Below are 20,135 nucleotides of genomic sequence, written 5' to 3'. Positions count from 1 at the left end.
ATGTGTTTACTAAATCCTATTGCTGGAATGGAAAACAAAAAAAATATAGCAGTTATATTATCATGCTCTAGCAGTAAGAAGTTTAATTTAAAAACTAATGAATTTACCAATGTACAGTCCTGAAAGACTATTCAAATTATACAGTATATTTGCTCCCTGTGTTTTATTTGACTAGATAAAATTCCGTCAACATTTAACAGGCCAGCCTCTCCTGTGAAGGAGGATATAGAAATATCATCCATAAGTACACATATACATACACACACAGGCACACACACACACTCAGGCTCACAGATGACCCATAACATCTTGGCCTCGAAGGAAGAAGAGGATCCACCTTCACTCAGCAAACTATTTATTAAACAGAAGTTACTTATGCACTTCACTTCAAAATTTCAACACTTACCTATTATTGTCAAGATAAAAGTGATGAAAACTTATCCCAACTTCAGATGCAAAAATCTAAGAAATATTCACTTACTGCTGATTATCAGGCTGCACACAATGCCACTTGATTCTGCAAGAACATTGAAATGTATTCTTTTACTTCATGAGGTCCTGATCACTTCATTCCTCATTATTTCTTATAGTGAAGAACTAGTGTCACTGTGTCTGATGCCCATGTACTTTTGTACTAAAATCCTTTTGCTGTACATATAATACATGTATGATTAATAGCATCCACAAAAAGAGCAACTCACAGTTGCAATGATAACACTTGCATCATGTTGACAACATTTGCTAAAGATCATGAATATGTCCCTGATGACCTGTACACATCTTGGGATGCAGTGTGTGCTGTGTTAGTGGTAGTGCTGAAAAATATGGGTTTATCATGCTGATATGCATGTTTCTGCCTAGTCCAGCCTACAGCCATCTGATGGCAGTGTTCAGTCTTAGCAATAGTCTTGCTGCTATCATTATTAACACAATGCTCCTTCAAAGTAACTCATCAAAATCTGAATGCAAGCATCATTGATTGGATAAGAAACAACATACTGTATTTTGCAGAAATACTTAGGCAACTTCCATGTATATGGAATGCTCAAAAATGCATTCAACTACATGTAATTATAGTGCATATATGATGTAGCTTGTGTATCATTGCCTTCTACATTATAATGTAAGCTTCAACTCCTGGTGTGCATTGGGCTTGTGTCTTGACTGATGCGATGAAAATGTTACTTGAAGGAAGACTGAAGCACTGGATATTCCACAGCTTATATGCTGTATTTGCATTTTATTTATCTGTACCATGGTCAGCTTTTTTATACTAACAGCATAAATATATTCTGCAGCACTAGCATAATTTTGATTATCCAAATTCTTTATAATAAATGAATATCCAATATACATGGCAAAGTAATCAATCACATAAACATTCCTCACTTGTGACAAATTTCATCAGAAGTGCAGTCATTAATTTTGTGACTGACTAAAAATTCCTGAAAATGTTCATCACATTGAATAATATGTTGTTTGACATTTTGTGTAATTTATCTTCCTTAACAAAAAAATGGCAAAGTTTTGTTAAATAGCTTCTGGAAGCCCAGTGGCTGAAAATATGAAATATGTATTGTGTATTACATCTCAACACTTTTGTCTCTCTTTTCATAACACTGATGAATCTCTGAACTACCACCTCAGTTATTATGCTACTTGTAATCCAATACCTAATACAATGTATAGGCCTGGTGAATCAATGTATCTATATTACAAGTGTTACTGGCTGAAAATGGTACACAATAACTGAACTATGGTCACTATGATATGAGTATTTGTCATGAAAACACGATAACACAATAATTTAACAGTACATGATATTACTATTTAAAAACATAACAATTATGTAACAGCACATGATCTTATTATGTAATCACAAACAAATTAAAAATAATACATATATACAATTATGCTTTAGCACACATCTTTCTATTTACACATATCTCTCAGAGACACAGACACAGCTTAGAGACAAGAATAGTTCACAATAAGAGCACTGAACTAGTCTACAATTATACATGTCTGACACTATATTTATCACTTGATTTTAATATGACCCAAGGTAGCTTAGTCTTTTAAATCCTATAAGAATTAGAGCACACTCACAAGAAAAGTGGCTAAGAGACTTTTCTAAGTGTATATTAGGAGCTGTGAGATTATATTAAAGTAAAGAGTGATTCAAAACAAGAAGGCACAAGGTTTGAGGAGGGCCATATGTGTTGCTGTTACATCAACTCTTTCACTTCATACTTAAATGATCTTTAATTCTATGCATCTAACTTATCACACACTTTTTCTAAATGAAGTGTTCATCAACTATTTCTTACCCAATGGGAAGAGGAAAGATGAGCATAAAATGAATACCAAGATTCACTACAATAATCACTGCATGAGGTATAACCTGAGCTGCATTCTGTTCATCCTCATAAGAGTAAGTGCAACACTGATATGCACCAAACTAATTCATATCAAGTAAAGAGATACAAGATGACATTTTAATCCACATTTAATCCACATAATTTTGGAATGAATTACTGCAATCAATATAATTTAAATTTAATTTCTGCAGGTTCTCTTGCCAATCATGGCGAAAAATTGCATGCTTTTAGGAAAATGTGATAAAATTAAGAATAAAAATTCAAATAGATCCATTTTAACTTAATCATGCGAGCTAAACTGTGCCAGCCAGTCCATCACGCAAGGGTGGGATTTGTATACACTCTGAGAGCCTGAATGAAGTCAATCTGTCAGGAAAGATTTACATATATCACATAACTTCATTTAAAATACACAGCTGAATATTACCATGAATCATTTTTTTCTTTTTTCTTTTCTCATGAATAATAATGCAGGATGTATCACACTGAGGCCTCTGTGATACATAAAGATACCTGATACATGAATCCTTGGTGGATACAAGGTCAACACTACCTCTGAACTGGGATGACACACAAGAACAAAAGAGTAGTACAATCTGAGGGTTACAAGGGATGTTGTTTACAAAACATTCATGCCTGGAAAGAGATGAAAAATTCTCCCATTTAATTTCAAGAAGGAAAGGGGCAGATGAAATGGTACACCACGTAAGAATAGGCAAGTAAACTCATTTTGTTCCAGTAGCTGAGACAAAATATCAAAATACTATTTAACAATACATGAAATATTAAAAACATTTGCCTGTTCAGTTACTGTTAAACAATAAATATGTGAGATGCATCTGCGGGAATGTGAAAAATTTAAACAATTATGGAGATCAATAGTTCAGGTTTGTTCCTCACTCTTGGAACTTGCTTTACTATGTATGAAATATCATAGGACTGAATAAACTTTAAACAAATGTAAGATTGTGAAAATAGAGAGTTTATGTCAGAATATCAACAGAGAACAGCTTTTAAATTCAATAAGAAATACCAAAATAACTTTTTAGTATGTTCTGCCAAGGGAAAGAAATATGCTGTGAAACAGAAATCAACAACAATCAATACTTACTAAGATAATAAATTAGATGTCATACTAACTATTGAACTTAAGAAAGTATAATTTTCTGGAAGCAGTTCTCAACATGAGAGCCTTTCCATTCCAAAAGACAAATACTACAACTTATCTCACTAACAATATCTCACTGGAGAGAGAAACATTTTCATAATGGAGGTCAAAATAGTCAGAGATAAAGTTTTAATAACAACCACTCACTCACTCACACACACACACACATACACACACAAAATGCATACATTTCACTATTTCTTTAATGTGGTTTGAGGATTTCCTATTTCACATAAACCTTTACTTTATCTTTGGTTGTGTTTCATCATTAAAATCTTTCACTAAATGATGAAATTTACAAGCTCAGTAATAAATTTCAGTCTGGGTTATCACCAATGGTTTTTCTTTCACTTCTACACTATGTCAATAGTGTGAAAGTACAGCATACATAGATGTGATGTCACTGGAGCCAACACTTTATGAAGCTGATACAACATGGAATGCAGGAAGTTTTCCCATGAGAGGGTTTGTGTGAGGCATTTCAGTGGCAGTCAGAAGAATGTCGCCCCTCTTGATGGCCCAGTTGGTGGTCCTGGCTGAGGCAGGGGCAACACTGGGCTGTGGTGGATCTCTGCTCCAAAGGGCCAAAGCAGACTACAGGTGGGTCTGTGAAAAACATTGTTTTTGAGTACACACCACTCAACTCAATATCTTTGTTCCACACACACACACACACACACACACACACACACACTGTGCATCTCAAGTTATTAAGTACACTAATACAGTCTTCCAGAGTTTTAATCATGCACAGCTCCCTCTCATGAACATGAGCTTTGTGCTCTGATGGGTAAAAAGCCTTGTATTGGTTTGCTAAGAGTATAGAACAAGGAGGAGTAAGAGTAAGAAACAACTAAAGATTAATCAAAAGTTCTTAAATTAAGAGAATACAGTAAAACTGTGATCTTACCAAACATCATGCTCCTCCTCCATTGGTATTTCATGAACACAATAATACAAATTTTAGCAAATTTGCAAGCTGACCTTTAAGATGCTTTCAGTAGGCTGCTGTGCCTAGTTTTTCCACCTATAGGGATCTTGATATGATTAAATCATTCGACACACTTACACAAGTAATAAAAAGCAGCGATATACATATAACAATGATTTATTCATGTATTTTCTTTGTGTATTTATCAGTATGTAATGAGTCCACCATTACTCTGCTCAGTAATATAAAAATTCCTACAATAAATAAGTCTCTTTAGCTGTTTAATCTCAAAGCTCAGAATAAAAATTTTAGTAATACAGATTGATGTATTACTTATTATATGTACTTGAGAACACAGGAGGACCTCTGTATATAGACTTTATAATACCTTGTGTGTGTGTGTGTGTGTGTGTGTGTGTGTGTGTGTGTGTCTAATATATATATATATATATATATATATATATATATATATATATATATATATATATATATATATATATATATATATATATATATATATATATATATATATATATATAAAATGTACACAAAAACAATAGTGAATTAATACATCATCAAAGTTTCACGAGTTACCACACTGACTACACACGAACAACAACTATGAACAGAACTGAGACACAATGATTGTAATGATTCCCCATTACAAACAAGTGACATTCTTGTTTTCTTAACAATTTCCTTCTAGTTTTGTCAATCAATCTATAAATTGTTGCTCACAGCATGTGTCATTATGAATACAAACTTTAATCAGTGTGTAACTTTACACAAATATATTCTCATTCATATGAACCCTTGCCTTTACTATTAATGACTTGAGTATCTCTTTTACTTTCAATATGATCAGGTTTTGAAAAGAAATCCTTCATTCAAATTCTACAGTAAAATATACCAGGCACACCAATGAACAGGATGAATATCATTTACATATTTAGTAATCACAGGAACTATCTGCTTTGTCCTTCACATTCTTTATTAAGAAATATATAAAAACATGCTTTCATCAACAGCATGATGACATGAACTCAAGGCAATCGTGAACCAGCACTCACCACAGCTAAAGAATGACACTCACACTTCCTCATATACTTCCAATGTATTTTTTCCCAAACACAATGCCATGACAGCTGACAGAGTGGCTGGAGTATTTCTGCTACGAGCACATACCCTGATACAGGTAACATGGTTACTTGGAGAGTGCACACACACACATGTAACCACTCTGTCATTCATTAAGATACTTGTTGCTAAGCTGAGACACTAAGATACCACTACAAAATTTAATATATTAGCATATAAGTAAAATGATGAATGCATAACAGGATTCCAAGAAGCAGGAATCTCTGAAATTAATTCAAAACAACTTATATCTACTCCAGGAATCAATATGATCCATGAATGTACAAGCAATAGCATAACAAAAGCTTAAAAAAATAAATAATAATGGTAGCTTCATTAACATTAAAGCAAACAGTGAACAAACATGAAGCAGAGTTGGTGGCTTGAGGCTGACAGGTGGAGGACATGCACGAACACGCATACACAGTGTGGACGGAGTTGCTAGACAGACAGGCATGCGCGCACACACACACACGCCAGGCACTGACCAACATGAAGTGCAAGATAAATCACTAGAGGCTGGAGAGAATCAGTCTGGTGCTCATGTGGGGATGATGCTGCCCTCACAGGGAGTGATTCACTATTCAACACACTCCTCCCTCCTACTACTGCTGACTCAAGAATGTTTGTGCCAAAAGAGAGAGAGAGAGAGAGAGAGAGAGAGAGAGAGAGAGAGAGAGAGAGAGAGAGAGAGAGAGAGAGAGAGAGAGAGAGAGAGAGAGAGAGAGAGAGAGAGAGAGAGAGAGAGAGAGAGAGAGAGAGAGAGAGAGAGAGAGAGAGAGAGAGAGAGAGAGAGAGAGAGAGAGAGAGAGAGAGAATTTCACTGATAAAGTCCTTTTAAATCTTATGACTAATGTATTCTGTTGTTCCAGTTGTTTTCAAGAACACTATATTTGTGTCTTGCTATGATCCATCCACTCCTTCCTTGTTTCCTCAACTATACCTGCTTCATATTACAAGTTCTCTTGTACTATACTATGGAAATTTCAAAGGATGTTTTATTATTTCCATGACTAAATAACCTAGACTCTCTCTTTCTCTCTCTCTCTCTCTCCACTACAAACAACTGACTTTCACCACACACATCTCTTATTGTGTTGTCTGGGGAATAACTTTATAAGGTAAGGAAACTCAATCATAAGTCTTCCACTGAAAAGCACAGTTCATCTTTCTCTTGCTAATTAGCAATGTAATCCAAGTAGACATATTTAGTAAGATAAAAGTATCAGTCAGCTTGAGCACTTCATCAAGTATAAACAGATGCTAAAATGATGGTAACTAGTTGTAACCTCTAACTGAGATTTATTAATAACCTCTCTGCCATTTGTATACTTCAGGGACTGCTACATGTAGGCCTGATTAGCTACTTGCAGCTTCTCTTATTTTCTTATGTTCTTAGGTACTATCTTACAATCCACATGAGCCTGCAGACCAAACACATAATGACTAGCATAACTACAAGTGCCACCACATCCCCTTTGTACTTGGGCACCCCCAGCACAGAGGCAGCACACCTCCCCCTCACCATGAGGCACCAGTACCTCACACATACTCCAGTGATTCGTCATGCACTTCCATGGTCAGGGTGAAGTGGGTATATGAGCTCTGGCGCTTGTGCAGCTGCTTCTGGAAAAACAAGAACCACTAATATGATGTATAGTCATACCAGAAACTTGGTATCAAAACAAAATCACGTTCCAGCAGCAAATTTAACCATTCAAACAAGCACAGCAAAAATATATGATGCAAACAAAAAAAATAACAACATATAGGTCATATCTGAAAGCAAGCAACATTCAACATAGAAATCAGGACATTCAACACAAATCATTAAAATCGAAAGTTCAAACAAATGTTCTATAACCACCACCTTGTGCACAAGTGTATGTATGTGTATGAGTATGTATTGTTAAAAATACTGCCTCATACTTAACCTTGTTAGATTATTATTATCCTGAATAAGTTTCCAAATTATTCTTGTCAAAAAATCAATCAAATAAACTTCATACCAAAAGAGCAAAAAATTTTAATAATTAGAAGGAAAAGCTCAAAAGAACAGTGTTCAAAACTAAGTTTCACACTGCAGCTGTAAGGAAGATATTTTTTTTATTTGTTGTGACTTACTCCTTGTGTAAAATACAGTTAAGAATCCTATCCAAAAACAATGCAATGGAGTTCAACTTTACAGTTGCTCAGGACCCAACAAAACAACAGCAGATGGTACTGTATGGGTGTGCAGAACAAAAGTGTAATAATGCACACACATGGTGCAAGTGTGCTGAACACATCCCACTCACCAAGCTTGATGCCATAAGTTGGTTAAACCAACTTATGGCATCAAGCTTCCTTATATTTGAATCTAAAATGCTCTAGAATATTCATATAAAAACAAAATTCCACAGAATGAAAGCACAAGCTTTAAAAAAAAAAAAAAAAAAGGCACTAAAATCACCACACAAACTAAAACAAACTAAAACATTTTTCAAAATGTAATGAAAGCATCAATTTCGTACTCACCGCAGCAATGACCAGTAGCAATCCACTAGCACTGGGGCACCCACTCCAGAACCTGCACCCTGAACTCACCCTGCCATAGGGCCAACCCAAAGGCTTCCATTTTAATGGAACTTTATATCTGTGATGACTTTGAAGGGGAACAAGCACACCACCAGCGCCATCTCTTATTGTGACCGCCTATTTCTAGCATATCCTCCAACTCCATTTCTCCATCTCTTATTCTGACCCACCACATTCCTCTATCTCTTATTGTGACTGCCTATTTCTATCACACCATCTGTCCCATTTCTCCATCCCTTATTATGACTGCCTGTTTCCAGCACACCACCTGCCCCATTCCTTCATCTCTCATTGTAGCTGCATATTTTTCTCTCAATCCATTTACCTTCAAATCTTGCAACATGATCATTGTCTTTGTTTTACTGGGCCCTGATAAAGCTTTGTTTTCAAATGCACAACAATATTTTGTTACTGAAACATAAACACCATACAGACTGACTAAAGTAGCTATAATCCTAAAAATACTCTACTGTTGCCTCAGAAAACTATCAGTAGATTATATTCAATTTGAAAACTATCAGTAATAATTGTCCAAGTACTCTATTGTTGCTTCAGAAATCAATCAATGATTTATACTTAATTTCAAAACTATCCTGAATAATAACAATACTTCAGGAAATGACAGACTTACAACCAGATGCAGTAAATAGTGATGATTCCTTGTGTGATTTATGGATAAAGAAAGATAGAAAGTATCCACATTTCTGTTTACTTCAGATTGACTCTATCATGTTACAAACAAGTGGCATCATCACAAGACAAACAAGATTTCTGGACAATGTAATGGGACAAACTTGACACATACACAGACAACATCTCCATCTATCACTCATAAGTGGGAAAAAAGTAAATAAAAAAAATATATATGTATAGACCTGGTGAATTGTTACCCAGCCAGAAGCAGTTATGTCGGCTGAAACATCAGGCTTTAACTCTGTATAATCCTCTAATTAAGGGTGTCTGGCTATTGTATGCAAGACCATCTTATCCTACATGGCTACAAACTAAGATTATTCCTTGTTTTGGGAAATATGACAAGCAAGTCAGTAAGATCATAGCGTCGCATCAAGCCCAGGATAGCAAGTCAGCTTCAGTTTCGTGACAATGACCAGAGAAATGTTTTGAATAGAGTACATGTGAGGATAAAATTAACTTCAATGAAGCTTCACTGAATAAGCTGCACTGATGGATTCTGAATAGTTTTCTCCAACACAAGGAACTCTGAAGTTGGAGGAGCAGGAGGAGGGTGATTTTACAGCCATAAAGGAAGACGTTTGAGAATTATGACCAAAGTCGGATGTGATTCACACTAGATTACTGGAACCCACTTTCTCTGCATTGCTTGAAGTCTTCCATCACATCCCACAAACACTTCACCTGGACCAGAAACAGACCTGCCCTAACAACAAAGCTAAACACCAGGTGGAGATGGGATAACAATCTTTTGGTTCAATTAAATACTGACAAACAAACTGTGCACTGAGTAGCAGCCCAACAACAGACATGAAGTGTAGGAGATGCTGTTATAAAACCTACTTCCATGTATTGCACCTAAACAGACTAATGCTCTACAAGACTGTCTGTCCTCTATGATGACTACAAAATATATATGATGAGAGAAACTAAGGAGTGGAATGCTTTTAATCAGTCAAGCTGCCACCAATCACACACCACCAGGAAAACAAGCCACTGGATAAAATAATTGTTCTCTTGCCCCCTCCCACCTGCCGCTTGCCACTCATTTTCAAAGCTACAAGTTCTCACAAACAATATTTTCACAAACCATTAAATAAATAAAATTAATAAGTACTGTATTAACTGGCATATAACACTTATTGTCAAATAATATGCAGTAAAATTTTTATGGCAAATTTCAGGAAGAAAATAATTTGTAGTTTTTAAAAGGGAGGGGTAAAAAATAATATAGAATGCTGTTAAAATTAAATATAGTATATCTTGTCCTCTATAATGTCATACCTCAATTATACAGTTTTGTAGCATATTTCAGAATGAAATTACATATAAAAAGTAAGGGTCATAAGCACAGAGGCAGGAAGTTTAGGTGACCAACATTTAACCTACCAAAGTGATTTTGTGTGTGTATATATATATATATATATATATATATATATATATATATATATATATATATATATATATATATATATATATATATATATATATATATATATATATATATATAGTTTTTTTTTTTTTTTCTACTGAGGTCTGACAGAGAGTGAATTTAGTCATGTGAAGAGTTTCCTAAGCTTGGCATCAGTGACTTCTTGTGATAAAGTATGACACTCAGCTTTTATCTGGAGATAGATCACAATCAATAATATATTTTAATGTTCCTTTCTACTGTGGTTTACAATACCTTTTTTTTTTTGTGAGTGTAGAAGAGAAAATTTATAGTTTGAATATTTAGATGTAACACTGAAAACATATCTGCTAACTTAGAATGGTTTGGTGTGTGGTACAGTGAACACAAAACATACAGTACAACTCTCATCAAATGGTTTCTATTCTAGATACCACTCTTGAAACTTTAATTCAAGTTTGAGTACTGCAGGTTAAACTTGAATTTTTGTTTATTATATGGTATGAGGAAAAAATGTCAAGACATTATACAGTATAATCATATTGTAATATCATAAAATTGCTTTTCTCAAGTTGAGGGAGGAAAAATTTGTTACAACAGCAATCACAACAGACCTTCCCTCCCAAAAAATCACGTTTACCATTAGAATAAATCTCACAGGGTAATTTCAAGGGCATATTTTCAAGGAGGGAAGGGGAAAATGCTAGTTATATGTCAACAAATACAGTAGATACATTAATGGTCACTTTCTGAGTTAAATGTACCATTATGTTGGGTTATAAGATACATGTTTTAGTAATACAAGAATCACCCAAACCTTGGGGTTGTCTTATATATCCTGGGTAAAGTGAAAACCAGACATTAAATCATAAATAAATATACAGCAATAACAGCAACAAGCACCAGTGCAGAATGGTGCATTGAGAGAACAATTATATTTCATTGTGCTCTGATGCATACAATGTTTTGTTCTTCATATTACAGTTGTTGAGGATGCACCACATAGCAAATTTCATGATAAAATCTGAAGGAATGTTATGTAATTTCAATTATAATTCTGAGATGAGATAAGATTCTTGCAAAAGCCACAATTGTGCACTTATGCCAAACCAAACAATGACACTGGAGTACGCAGTATAAGTGGATGCAGGCAGGAGTGTAGTAGCAGCAGCATCTTGTGATACTCTCGAACAAGTAAAGATATCCAGATCCACTGGTAGCCAGTTTTGAATGATGTAAAGATATCCAGATCCACTGGTAGCCAGTTTTGAATGATGTAAAGATATCCAGATCCACTGGTAGCCAGTTTTGAATGATGTATAATGTTACATCATGATGCAGCTGTTAATATATCACTGGGATGCTAAACAATTTAGGAAAGCTGAACTTGAACAGCAGTGATGGGCTTGGTTCATCTCATGTGTGGCCTGTCTTCTCTCCATAATCCTACAAGCCTCTGGTGGAGACTCATTTCTCCTGAACACGCGTCCCATGAAGCAGGTTGTTTCATACAGCACTCACTTCTACATCAAACCATATCTTGAGAACCTGGGTTCATCTTCCTGTATATAGCCAGTCACCCTTTAACCCAACATACTTAGTTTCATAACAGTAATGTTTTTAATCATAGTAATTTACTTTAGGATTAAAGTGCCAACCTTAATGTTGCATAAATTCTCTAATCTGATTTACTAGAAGTCTTGTTTCCACTGGTTGGTACAAAATGTAGAACAATTAAAGTTCCTTACGTCATCTCTGGTGCAAAATTTTTGCTAGTAAATTACAAAAGAAATTGTTAATTCTTTAATCAACAAAAATCATGTGCTAAATTCAAGCCCCACCCTGGGGCAAAGCTGTATTACTGGAGACTGTACTGCCTTCACCAAGGATGCTTGTGTACGTACTACTTGTATGAGAGAAACTAATGACAGTGACAGAATTCATCTTCATAAAGCTAGCCAACAACTTGGGAAACCAGGTGCATAACATTATTGCTTCATTAAATGGCACTTGAATGAACATTGATTAGTTTTAAAAATTACAAAGCAAGTTCAGGTCCATAATTTATCAGAGAGGTGATGGGTTAAGTTATGGGTGTGGGTGGCTGTCATATACTGACTGGTAATAGTTCAGTTTTGAGCCAGGGGATTATACAAAGCTTGGTCATAATTGAATCCCTTCAAAGCATTGGGTTTGTAGCCTTTTGGAAGCAATACATTTAGCAATTCAAGATGTTATCCAAAATGTAACTGAACTCACAGAAAGCTGAACAATCCAATTGTATCAGTTGTAAGGAAAGGCTGGTTAATGGTAATGCTTTAACAAAGATGGAGAAAATGACACCAAACAAAGCCAATACATTTACACTTCCCTTTTAAATCATAACTCTGTACTGAATTAAGTGTAATAATTCACAGCTTTCAAGCAGTCTGAATATGATTGTTACTGAAGAACATTCAGAAGGTGAAGTTGCATATAAAGATCCATGTGATCCAAGTGCTAGACAGAAATCTTTCATTCGTCTCCTTTCTTGCTCATCATCACAATACTGAAAGGTTCATCTTCATAAGAAAATAAAGTTAATGAACAAACTAAACACTCAGACTTTGGTGAGGTCCACCTTTCCGAGAGGCTTCCCTGTGAGGCTACCTAGCATGCAGGCCCAATCATCCCTCTCCTGCAGGACAACAATTACTCAAGCAGTGGGTTAAATGAGTACTTTTTTTATTGCCTTGGCATCACTAGTCCAATCACAGAAGATATGTAAAGCAACACAGTCTTTGTCAAGAACAACATTCATACTTTTCAACTTTCCCAACCACACCAAAGTTGTGGTTTTACAGGGACATTGTACTTTTTCATAGAAAAAGTTATAAATATAACTACTCAATACAGAAACAGCTGTTTACATTACACACTTTTAAAACTTAGTTATACTCTGTCTCATCCTGAAGATTAACCACCAACAGCTTTGCCACCTCCAGGACTCAGACTAACACATCAGGCACTCGCAAATTTCATGATGCGTGGCTTTTTGCTAGCCAGACTCAATCCTCAACACAAATGAAAGAGAACAGCAAAAGCAGCATTTCTCATTACCTGACATTCTCCTAAAGTGTGTAATTTTTATAGAGCATTTCATAACATGCACTCAAACTTGCATACAGGTATACTTATTATGCTAATATAGCTTAAACTACTTTAGATTAATGCACAGTTATGGTGGCAATTTCCCTTCCCTCCCTCCCACATACATTCCCTCTCTCTCTCTCTCTTTCTCTCTCTCAAGCATACATTAGCTATGTCATTTGATAATCTGTTCACATGTGCATGATGAAGAGGCTAGTGTCTTTACTGAAGCATAAATAATAACAAAGCCAGCAGCCTTCCATCCACTTATCCATCTCTAACCACTCACATCATCGTTATTCACATATTCTATGAACAACAGTGAGTGAACTATTCCTTTGAGGACATAATCATCACTATGTCAAAACAATGAGTGTTTTATGTGTACTGCAAGCCTTGACATGAATCAACCCATTCTAAGCGTATAGGAGTCTTTCAAGTGTGTATGACTATCACATTGGTATCCAAGCTAAATGTATAAAGCAATGATCACTTCAGAAGATAATGAAGAATTCTCCATTGGTCAATGTTTAATCCTATATATGTTTTATATTAGTGAAATTTCAGTAGATTTGTCTCACTTTCTCCTTACTGATAAATATAAAGCCCCAACACATTTAACTTTCTTCACAACTTAAAAAGTAACCATAGTAGCATTCCACAGGTCAAAGATTCAACACAATGAACCCAAATGAGCCTTTGCTGCTATAGAACAAAACTTGGATGAGATTCCTAGATCACCACACACAACAGCTGGCATTCAAAACAAGAGAAGGTAACAGGAGTGGTAGACATAGTTCCTACTCTCAGCTACGTACAGTTATCTTATTGACACAGATATGTACGAGAACACAGCAGAGATACAGTACACTGAGATACAGCCAGCTTCATATAACACTCGCCTATATAAAGCTGGCACTCAAGACACTTGTGTGAAGGGATGGGCAGTCTGAGCTGGAAGGCCTCCTCCAAGTTACTTCTCATTGCAGGAGCCACAAATACTCCTAGTAATACTTAAAAGCCCCTGCAACCACATGCCTAATGCCATTTGCCTTTGCCAATAAAAAAAAAAAAATAAAAAAAAATAAATAAATAAAAATAAATAAATAAATAAATAAATAAATTAATTAATTAATTAATTAATCAATCAATTAATTAATTAATTAAAAATAAATAAACAAACAAAAAATATAAATAAATAAATAAATAAATAAATGTCTTTTAAAACAATGGTAAAATATGAGTTCATAAGCTAATCAGTATTTAAAACTTAAATTCCTGGCATAACAGTTTTCCTTCATTTAGTAGATGACTGTTTGAAACAGGAGCCACTACAAAGTCATATGGCACCGTCTTCATTTACTGATCTCTTCTTTTAGTATACGTATATATGAAGTGGATGAGACACTACCTATTGTAATACTGACAAGCTACTTTGAAGGTAAAACAAACTGACAAAAGCAAGCTTGCATAGTGTCGGGAGTGGGACTCACTTGGTCCTGGGCAGTGGTGTGGCAGGAGTCATTCACACGCCCACATGGCTACTCATAGACACTAATTACTAAAGAATAGAAATCTCTATGAGCTGGTCCCATGACCTTGAACTATTCTTTGTAGTTAAGGCTCACATGGCTGTGACTTCCAGAAATTAGTTCAATGGTAGTAATAAACACTAAATATTTAAAATAAAGTATATTCTAACTGGTTTGTGGAATAGATGTAATTACAGTACTCATTACACATTTTGCATCAACAAATATAAGCAAAATCTCTCACATGGAAAAATAACAGTATGGTGCTCAGACACATGTTGTTTCCTGAGGGCACACCTTGTATCAAACAAACACTAGGAAAATCAAATTATGAGACAAATATGCTTTATATGGATGACAACTATTCAGCATCTCTGCTAGTTACTCAGGATGGTTTACTCTTCCCCAGTCAGTCAGCTGTTCTGTGACAACTGGTGGAGGAGGGAAAGTGCAGCCAGCCAGCCAGCCCACATCCACCCATCACCTCACAAGACAGTAATACAGCACAAGTACACATCACCATGTAGGACATTTATTGTAAAAAGCTGCGTTGGATAAGACTTACAAAATCATGTATTTGAGCTCTAAAAAATAGTTAACCACAATATACATCAAGAACTATAACTGTCAACCACTTTTTAATATCATACTGTACAGTAACAAGGCGGCAGTGAATGAAAGGTACCTTGTTGGAGGCTGTAGCATTCATTCTTATTCAGCCCATGGCTCCTAACTTGGCAACAAACATGTGAAAGTTGAACATAAACAACTGACATACTGACCTTTCATTCATTACTTATCTTTGGTCATAGTTTGAATGAGTCAACATTTCAACAATTCTAGGTAAATGAAAGAGTGAACTGTTGATATATTTCTTAAACCCAAATATTCTCATCCCTTAATGCAAGTTAAGTTAGCACCCCACTATATGGTTATGGAGGCCTTGCCCAAACTGTTGTCTAACAAACTAATGAATAGTTTTTTTTACTGAAAGTTGACCTAATCTCAATGGTAAGTAAACAATACTGAAATGGATTGTCTCAGTAGCAAACTAAGCACAAGTATTTAAGAGGGCCAGGTACCTTTACATCCTGCCAAATATAATATCAATTGCATATAAACAGCGTGGAAAATATTCAACAGAATTAAATGTCTTCTCCCCCACTATACAGGTCCATCAGAAAATCATACTATTTCAGAATAGAGCAGATAACAACTATATCTACCTGGCTACACTTCATACAACAATACTTTACAGTTCTCAAGTATTATGCATCAGTCAGCTTAGTGAACTAAGCTGAAAGCACACATTACCCAATAATGGAGAAAAATATTCTCCAAAACATTAAACCATTTTATTTTAAGGCTTGGGTTTTGTCCCCACGATGGAATAAAAGTGAACATTTCCTGCCATTACCTCCAAGGACCTTACTTACACATTCAAGTGTATAACATTTGCTACAGACCACCACGACCGACTGAATTCTCGTGGCAGTACGAGCTGGCCAATGCCAAGTGACATTGGTAAAGGTGATACGTTTTAACTGTCAACATGAAACATCGTAGCTTGTCTTTTGTGCGCATGGCGTTGCAAAGCCAATGAATGACAAGTGTGACCACAGTATAGAGCATCTGATGGAGTGAGAGAAAGCTACAGAATTCAGCTCTGTGAAGATCTGAAGCACCTTGCTACAAGTATACAGCACGCAGAGGTAAACCACACTGAAGGAAGAAGAGAGGCAGAGAGAGCAGTAGAGGGCACTATGGCTGCCCAAAGAGCCTGCTAGTCACCAGTGTCTAGCCCTTGAAGTGTAACTGACATGGATGCCTGGTGCAAACTCACTGCAATATAGAAATTGGTAATATTAATAACTTTCTGACCTCATGCCTAGCAGCACTTGCAATCCTGTCTGATAACTCCTCTACCAAGGAGAGTCCAGCTCTCTATCACATCAACCAATCTCAGAAATGAAAGCCTAACAACTCATGACAATATAATACAAATTCCAAAGCACTTCAAATTCCAATAGAAAATAGTTCCAGAGAATTATCAACTTTCAACAATGGACTAATTTTTATAAGTCATCTTCAGGAGAGGTTAAAGGAATTCAGGCTCATTGTTACTTTGTGATTTCCTTACTGACTCCATACATGCTCCATTAGTTTTAAAAAAACACCAGGAGAAAAATGTGATGTCATAATTGGTTCTACAATATTGCTTAAAACTATGAGACTACCTTTTGAATTCTTAAAGTATTCAGCATCTTTGCCTCAACTATTCCTTTTCTGGCTGCAAATTAAAAATCAGTCCATTGTAAATTAAATTATGTAATTATAAACTTTTGAATAAATCAAATGGATAATGAAGTTTGAACTCCATATCCAGCATATCAGACTATTCATGATATGACAACAACTGCAACATAGCACCACACAATCCACATCCAGATAAGCTCCATCGCCTCTCACAGAATCCCTTGGTTTGTGAAACACTCATATTACTGATCATGACTATACTGAATTTGAGGCTTGCAGTTAAATACCTTAAATCTTTACAATTAACTTTTAAATCACAGTTCCAGGCAACCAACATCACTGATGACTATCTTTTAAAGTCACACTAATACTACACATGAGAAAAAACCATAAGCTAATTTGTAGAAACTAACACTGCATGCAAAATCATTGTTCATTACTTCTCCTTTTATTTTTTATGATTTGATGAGATGTATTATAATAGTGTGTGTGTGTGTGTGTGTGTGTGTGTGTGTGTGTGTGTGTGTGTGTGTGTGTATAAAGAATATTTTTTGCCATTCTTTTACAGGTATGATGATCATAAGATGCATACACAATTTCAAAGCATGTGTAATATTTTGAATTGCATTGTCTGTTTCAATCTATTGTTGATTTGTAAATGCAAGCCTTGGAAGTCCAAGTACCTGATTTTGACTAAGAAGAAGAAACAAACAGAAATCAAGATGATAACATGACAAGTTTCAGTGAAAGCCACACAACAGCACATGCATCATATCAAGCCTGAGCACCACTGCATCATCTATTGCAACACAAAAAACAAATCACAAAGCAATTATCTTCTACTGCTAATTACTGACCTTTCTGACACACTCTGAACATCACTGACTAATTGCTGGTGGTTTCAAGAACCCATTACAATATAATGATAATCTCTGATTCTATGTTCAATGAACAATTAGTATTTTTTTGATATTCCAGGTAATGTTTTTTAAATGTGATTTATTTTTTTCAAATGAGGTGATTGTTTTTTTTCCAGAAGTGAGGTTGGTGTTCTCTTCCAGACCACGAACCATCTTCTGTTTTCTTTTCTTACTGGTATATTCTATCCTAGGATGAGACATCTTCTCACCCTAATAGATACTTTCTATTTTCCCAATGGCAGTATGGATTCACAAGTGTGGCAATGTTTGCATCTTAGAGGCAGCTGAAGTGAGTGATGACTGGCCCTGAGCTTAGCTTAATTAAAAAAATCACTCTGACTCTGGGTGATTGTCTTGGCCTGACTGGCAACATGTCAGACTCAGCAAGTTTACCACAAGTATCAGGGCTTCAATTCTTCACACTACTAATTCATTCTGCCTTCATATAAATTTTATACTGTTTCCATGGCTCATATTTACGTCAAGGTCATATTACAAACATTTTCCCACAGGAACTGATAGCACTCACTAAAAGAGTGCTGACAAGTAAAACAATCTGTGTTGGATGGACTGCAATTATGTATAAAAATATGAGGAACAGCTTGAAATTATACCACAGCACTACAAAACATGTACATTAGTTATTCTGGTGCAATAAACACACGGCAAGGAAGCACAAGCCATTAACCACTAATAAACTATAGTGTGCATTCCTTCCACCCATACACAACCCAGGAGGCATTTGCTGTTTATTTTGTAAGTCCAATGAATCACAGCAGATGGCAAAAAAATAAATGAACAAATAAATGAACAAATAAATAAAATTTACAACAGTATAAAAACTAAAATATTCTTCCTTTGGTGTTTATAAGATGGCAGACAAATAAAGAAACATGTCCACAGATAAACAGAAAGAAGCACAACTTATATATGGGTAGATGACATACAAACCTCAGCAGCTACAAGATGGAGGCAACTTCCAATAAAGACAAAAGAGTAACAATCAACAGGCTAAGGAACAGCCTTTACCATTTCCTCAGTATTTTTATGATACTAATGGTAAGAGTTTTCGTTTAGAAGGTGTAGCACTACTCTTAACACTTTATTAGCCACAATTTGGCTACTTCTGACAGAAATGTTCTCTTTGAAGTGGCAGGTAACTAGGGGAGCCAACACACACACACACACACACACACTTGTGGAATGGAGTGGAAGAAATTGATAATGAGAAACTACTGCTAAGGGAAGAAGGAAATACCAGATTGACACAAGGACACAGCAAAAAAAAATTAAGAAAAGGAAGATGGTTTAGTAACATAAAGAAATATAGTTTTCGACACAGAAATATAGGAATCTGGAACAAGTTAAGTGAGGATGTAGTATTGGCAATGAGTGTGCACAACTTTAAGAGAAAAACTGGACAGGAGTTGATATGGAGATGGGACCACACGAGTGTAGCTCAGGCCCAGTAACTTACAATTAGGTAAACACACACACACACACACACACACACACACACACACACACACACACACACACAAAACCACAGTAGAGTTAACACTGACTGAATATTATGGAAGTGAGAGAGTGCTCATCATCAATGAGAATCTACAATGAAGCACCATCCCATCCCTGGCAACAATCTCCCCAACAACAGGAGTTGCTGCCAATACTCTCATGAAACTTCAGACTTGAATGGAATAAAGTAATGAAAAGTCAATCTCCCTCATGGAAAACAATGATAAAAAGCTTCCTACATGGTTAACATTAAATTGTGTTTCATGATATAAAATATCTCCTTGGAAACAGATGCCACTGTCTTGGAAAAAAAAATAATAAACTTAAGCAAATAAAAAAGCAAGCAAAAAGTGTGGTTTTTAGGAATCTTCCCATCTACAAGACACTACAAAAAAATAAAAGAAATCAGTACTGTCTTGTCATACTGTGTAACAAAAGCATGCTAACACAGTAGATGGGACAGCATTTCTGAAGGAGAAAAA

General features: G+C 35.5%; 1 protein-coding gene across 20 annotated transcripts in view; it reads right to left on the bottom strand.

Moving 5' to 3' along the window:
- Nucleotides 1-1,209: 1,209 nt before the first annotated feature.
- LOC135114642 (phosphatidylinositol 4-phosphate 5-kinase type-1 alpha-like) overlaps nucleotides 1,210-20,135 on the bottom strand; it is a 99,786-nt gene continuing 80,860 nt past the window's right edge. For 12 of the 20 annotated variants that reach the window (XR_010275605.1, XR_010275610.1, XR_010275609.1 and 9 more), the window contains 2 exons: nucleotides 5,982-7,243; nucleotides 1,210-4,155 (listed from right to left, as the gene is read on the bottom strand). Coding sequence is in view for 4 of the 20 variants with exons in the window: in XM_064030442.1 (XP_063886512.1) it covers nucleotides 7,160-7,243 (84 nt within the window). In the remaining 16 variants the exon portion in view is untranslated. Of the gene's footprint in view, nucleotides 4,156-5,981; nucleotides 7,244-8,887; nucleotides 16,802-20,135 lie in introns of those variants that run through there. The other 8 variants (XR_010275606.1, XR_010275617.1, XM_064030444.1 and 5 more) reach the window with 5 other exon arrangements.

This window comes from Scylla paramamosain, chromosome 28 (genome assembly GCF_035594125.1).
Source record: "Scylla paramamosain isolate STU-SP2022 chromosome 28, ASM3559412v1, whole genome shotgun sequence".
In the NCBI taxonomy this organism is placed as follows: Eukaryota; Metazoa; Arthropoda; class Malacostraca; order Decapoda; family Portunidae; genus Scylla; species Scylla paramamosain.
The sequence above is the reverse complement of the archived record's forward strand: the minus strand, read 5'-3'. Positions and strand labels throughout refer to the sequence as shown.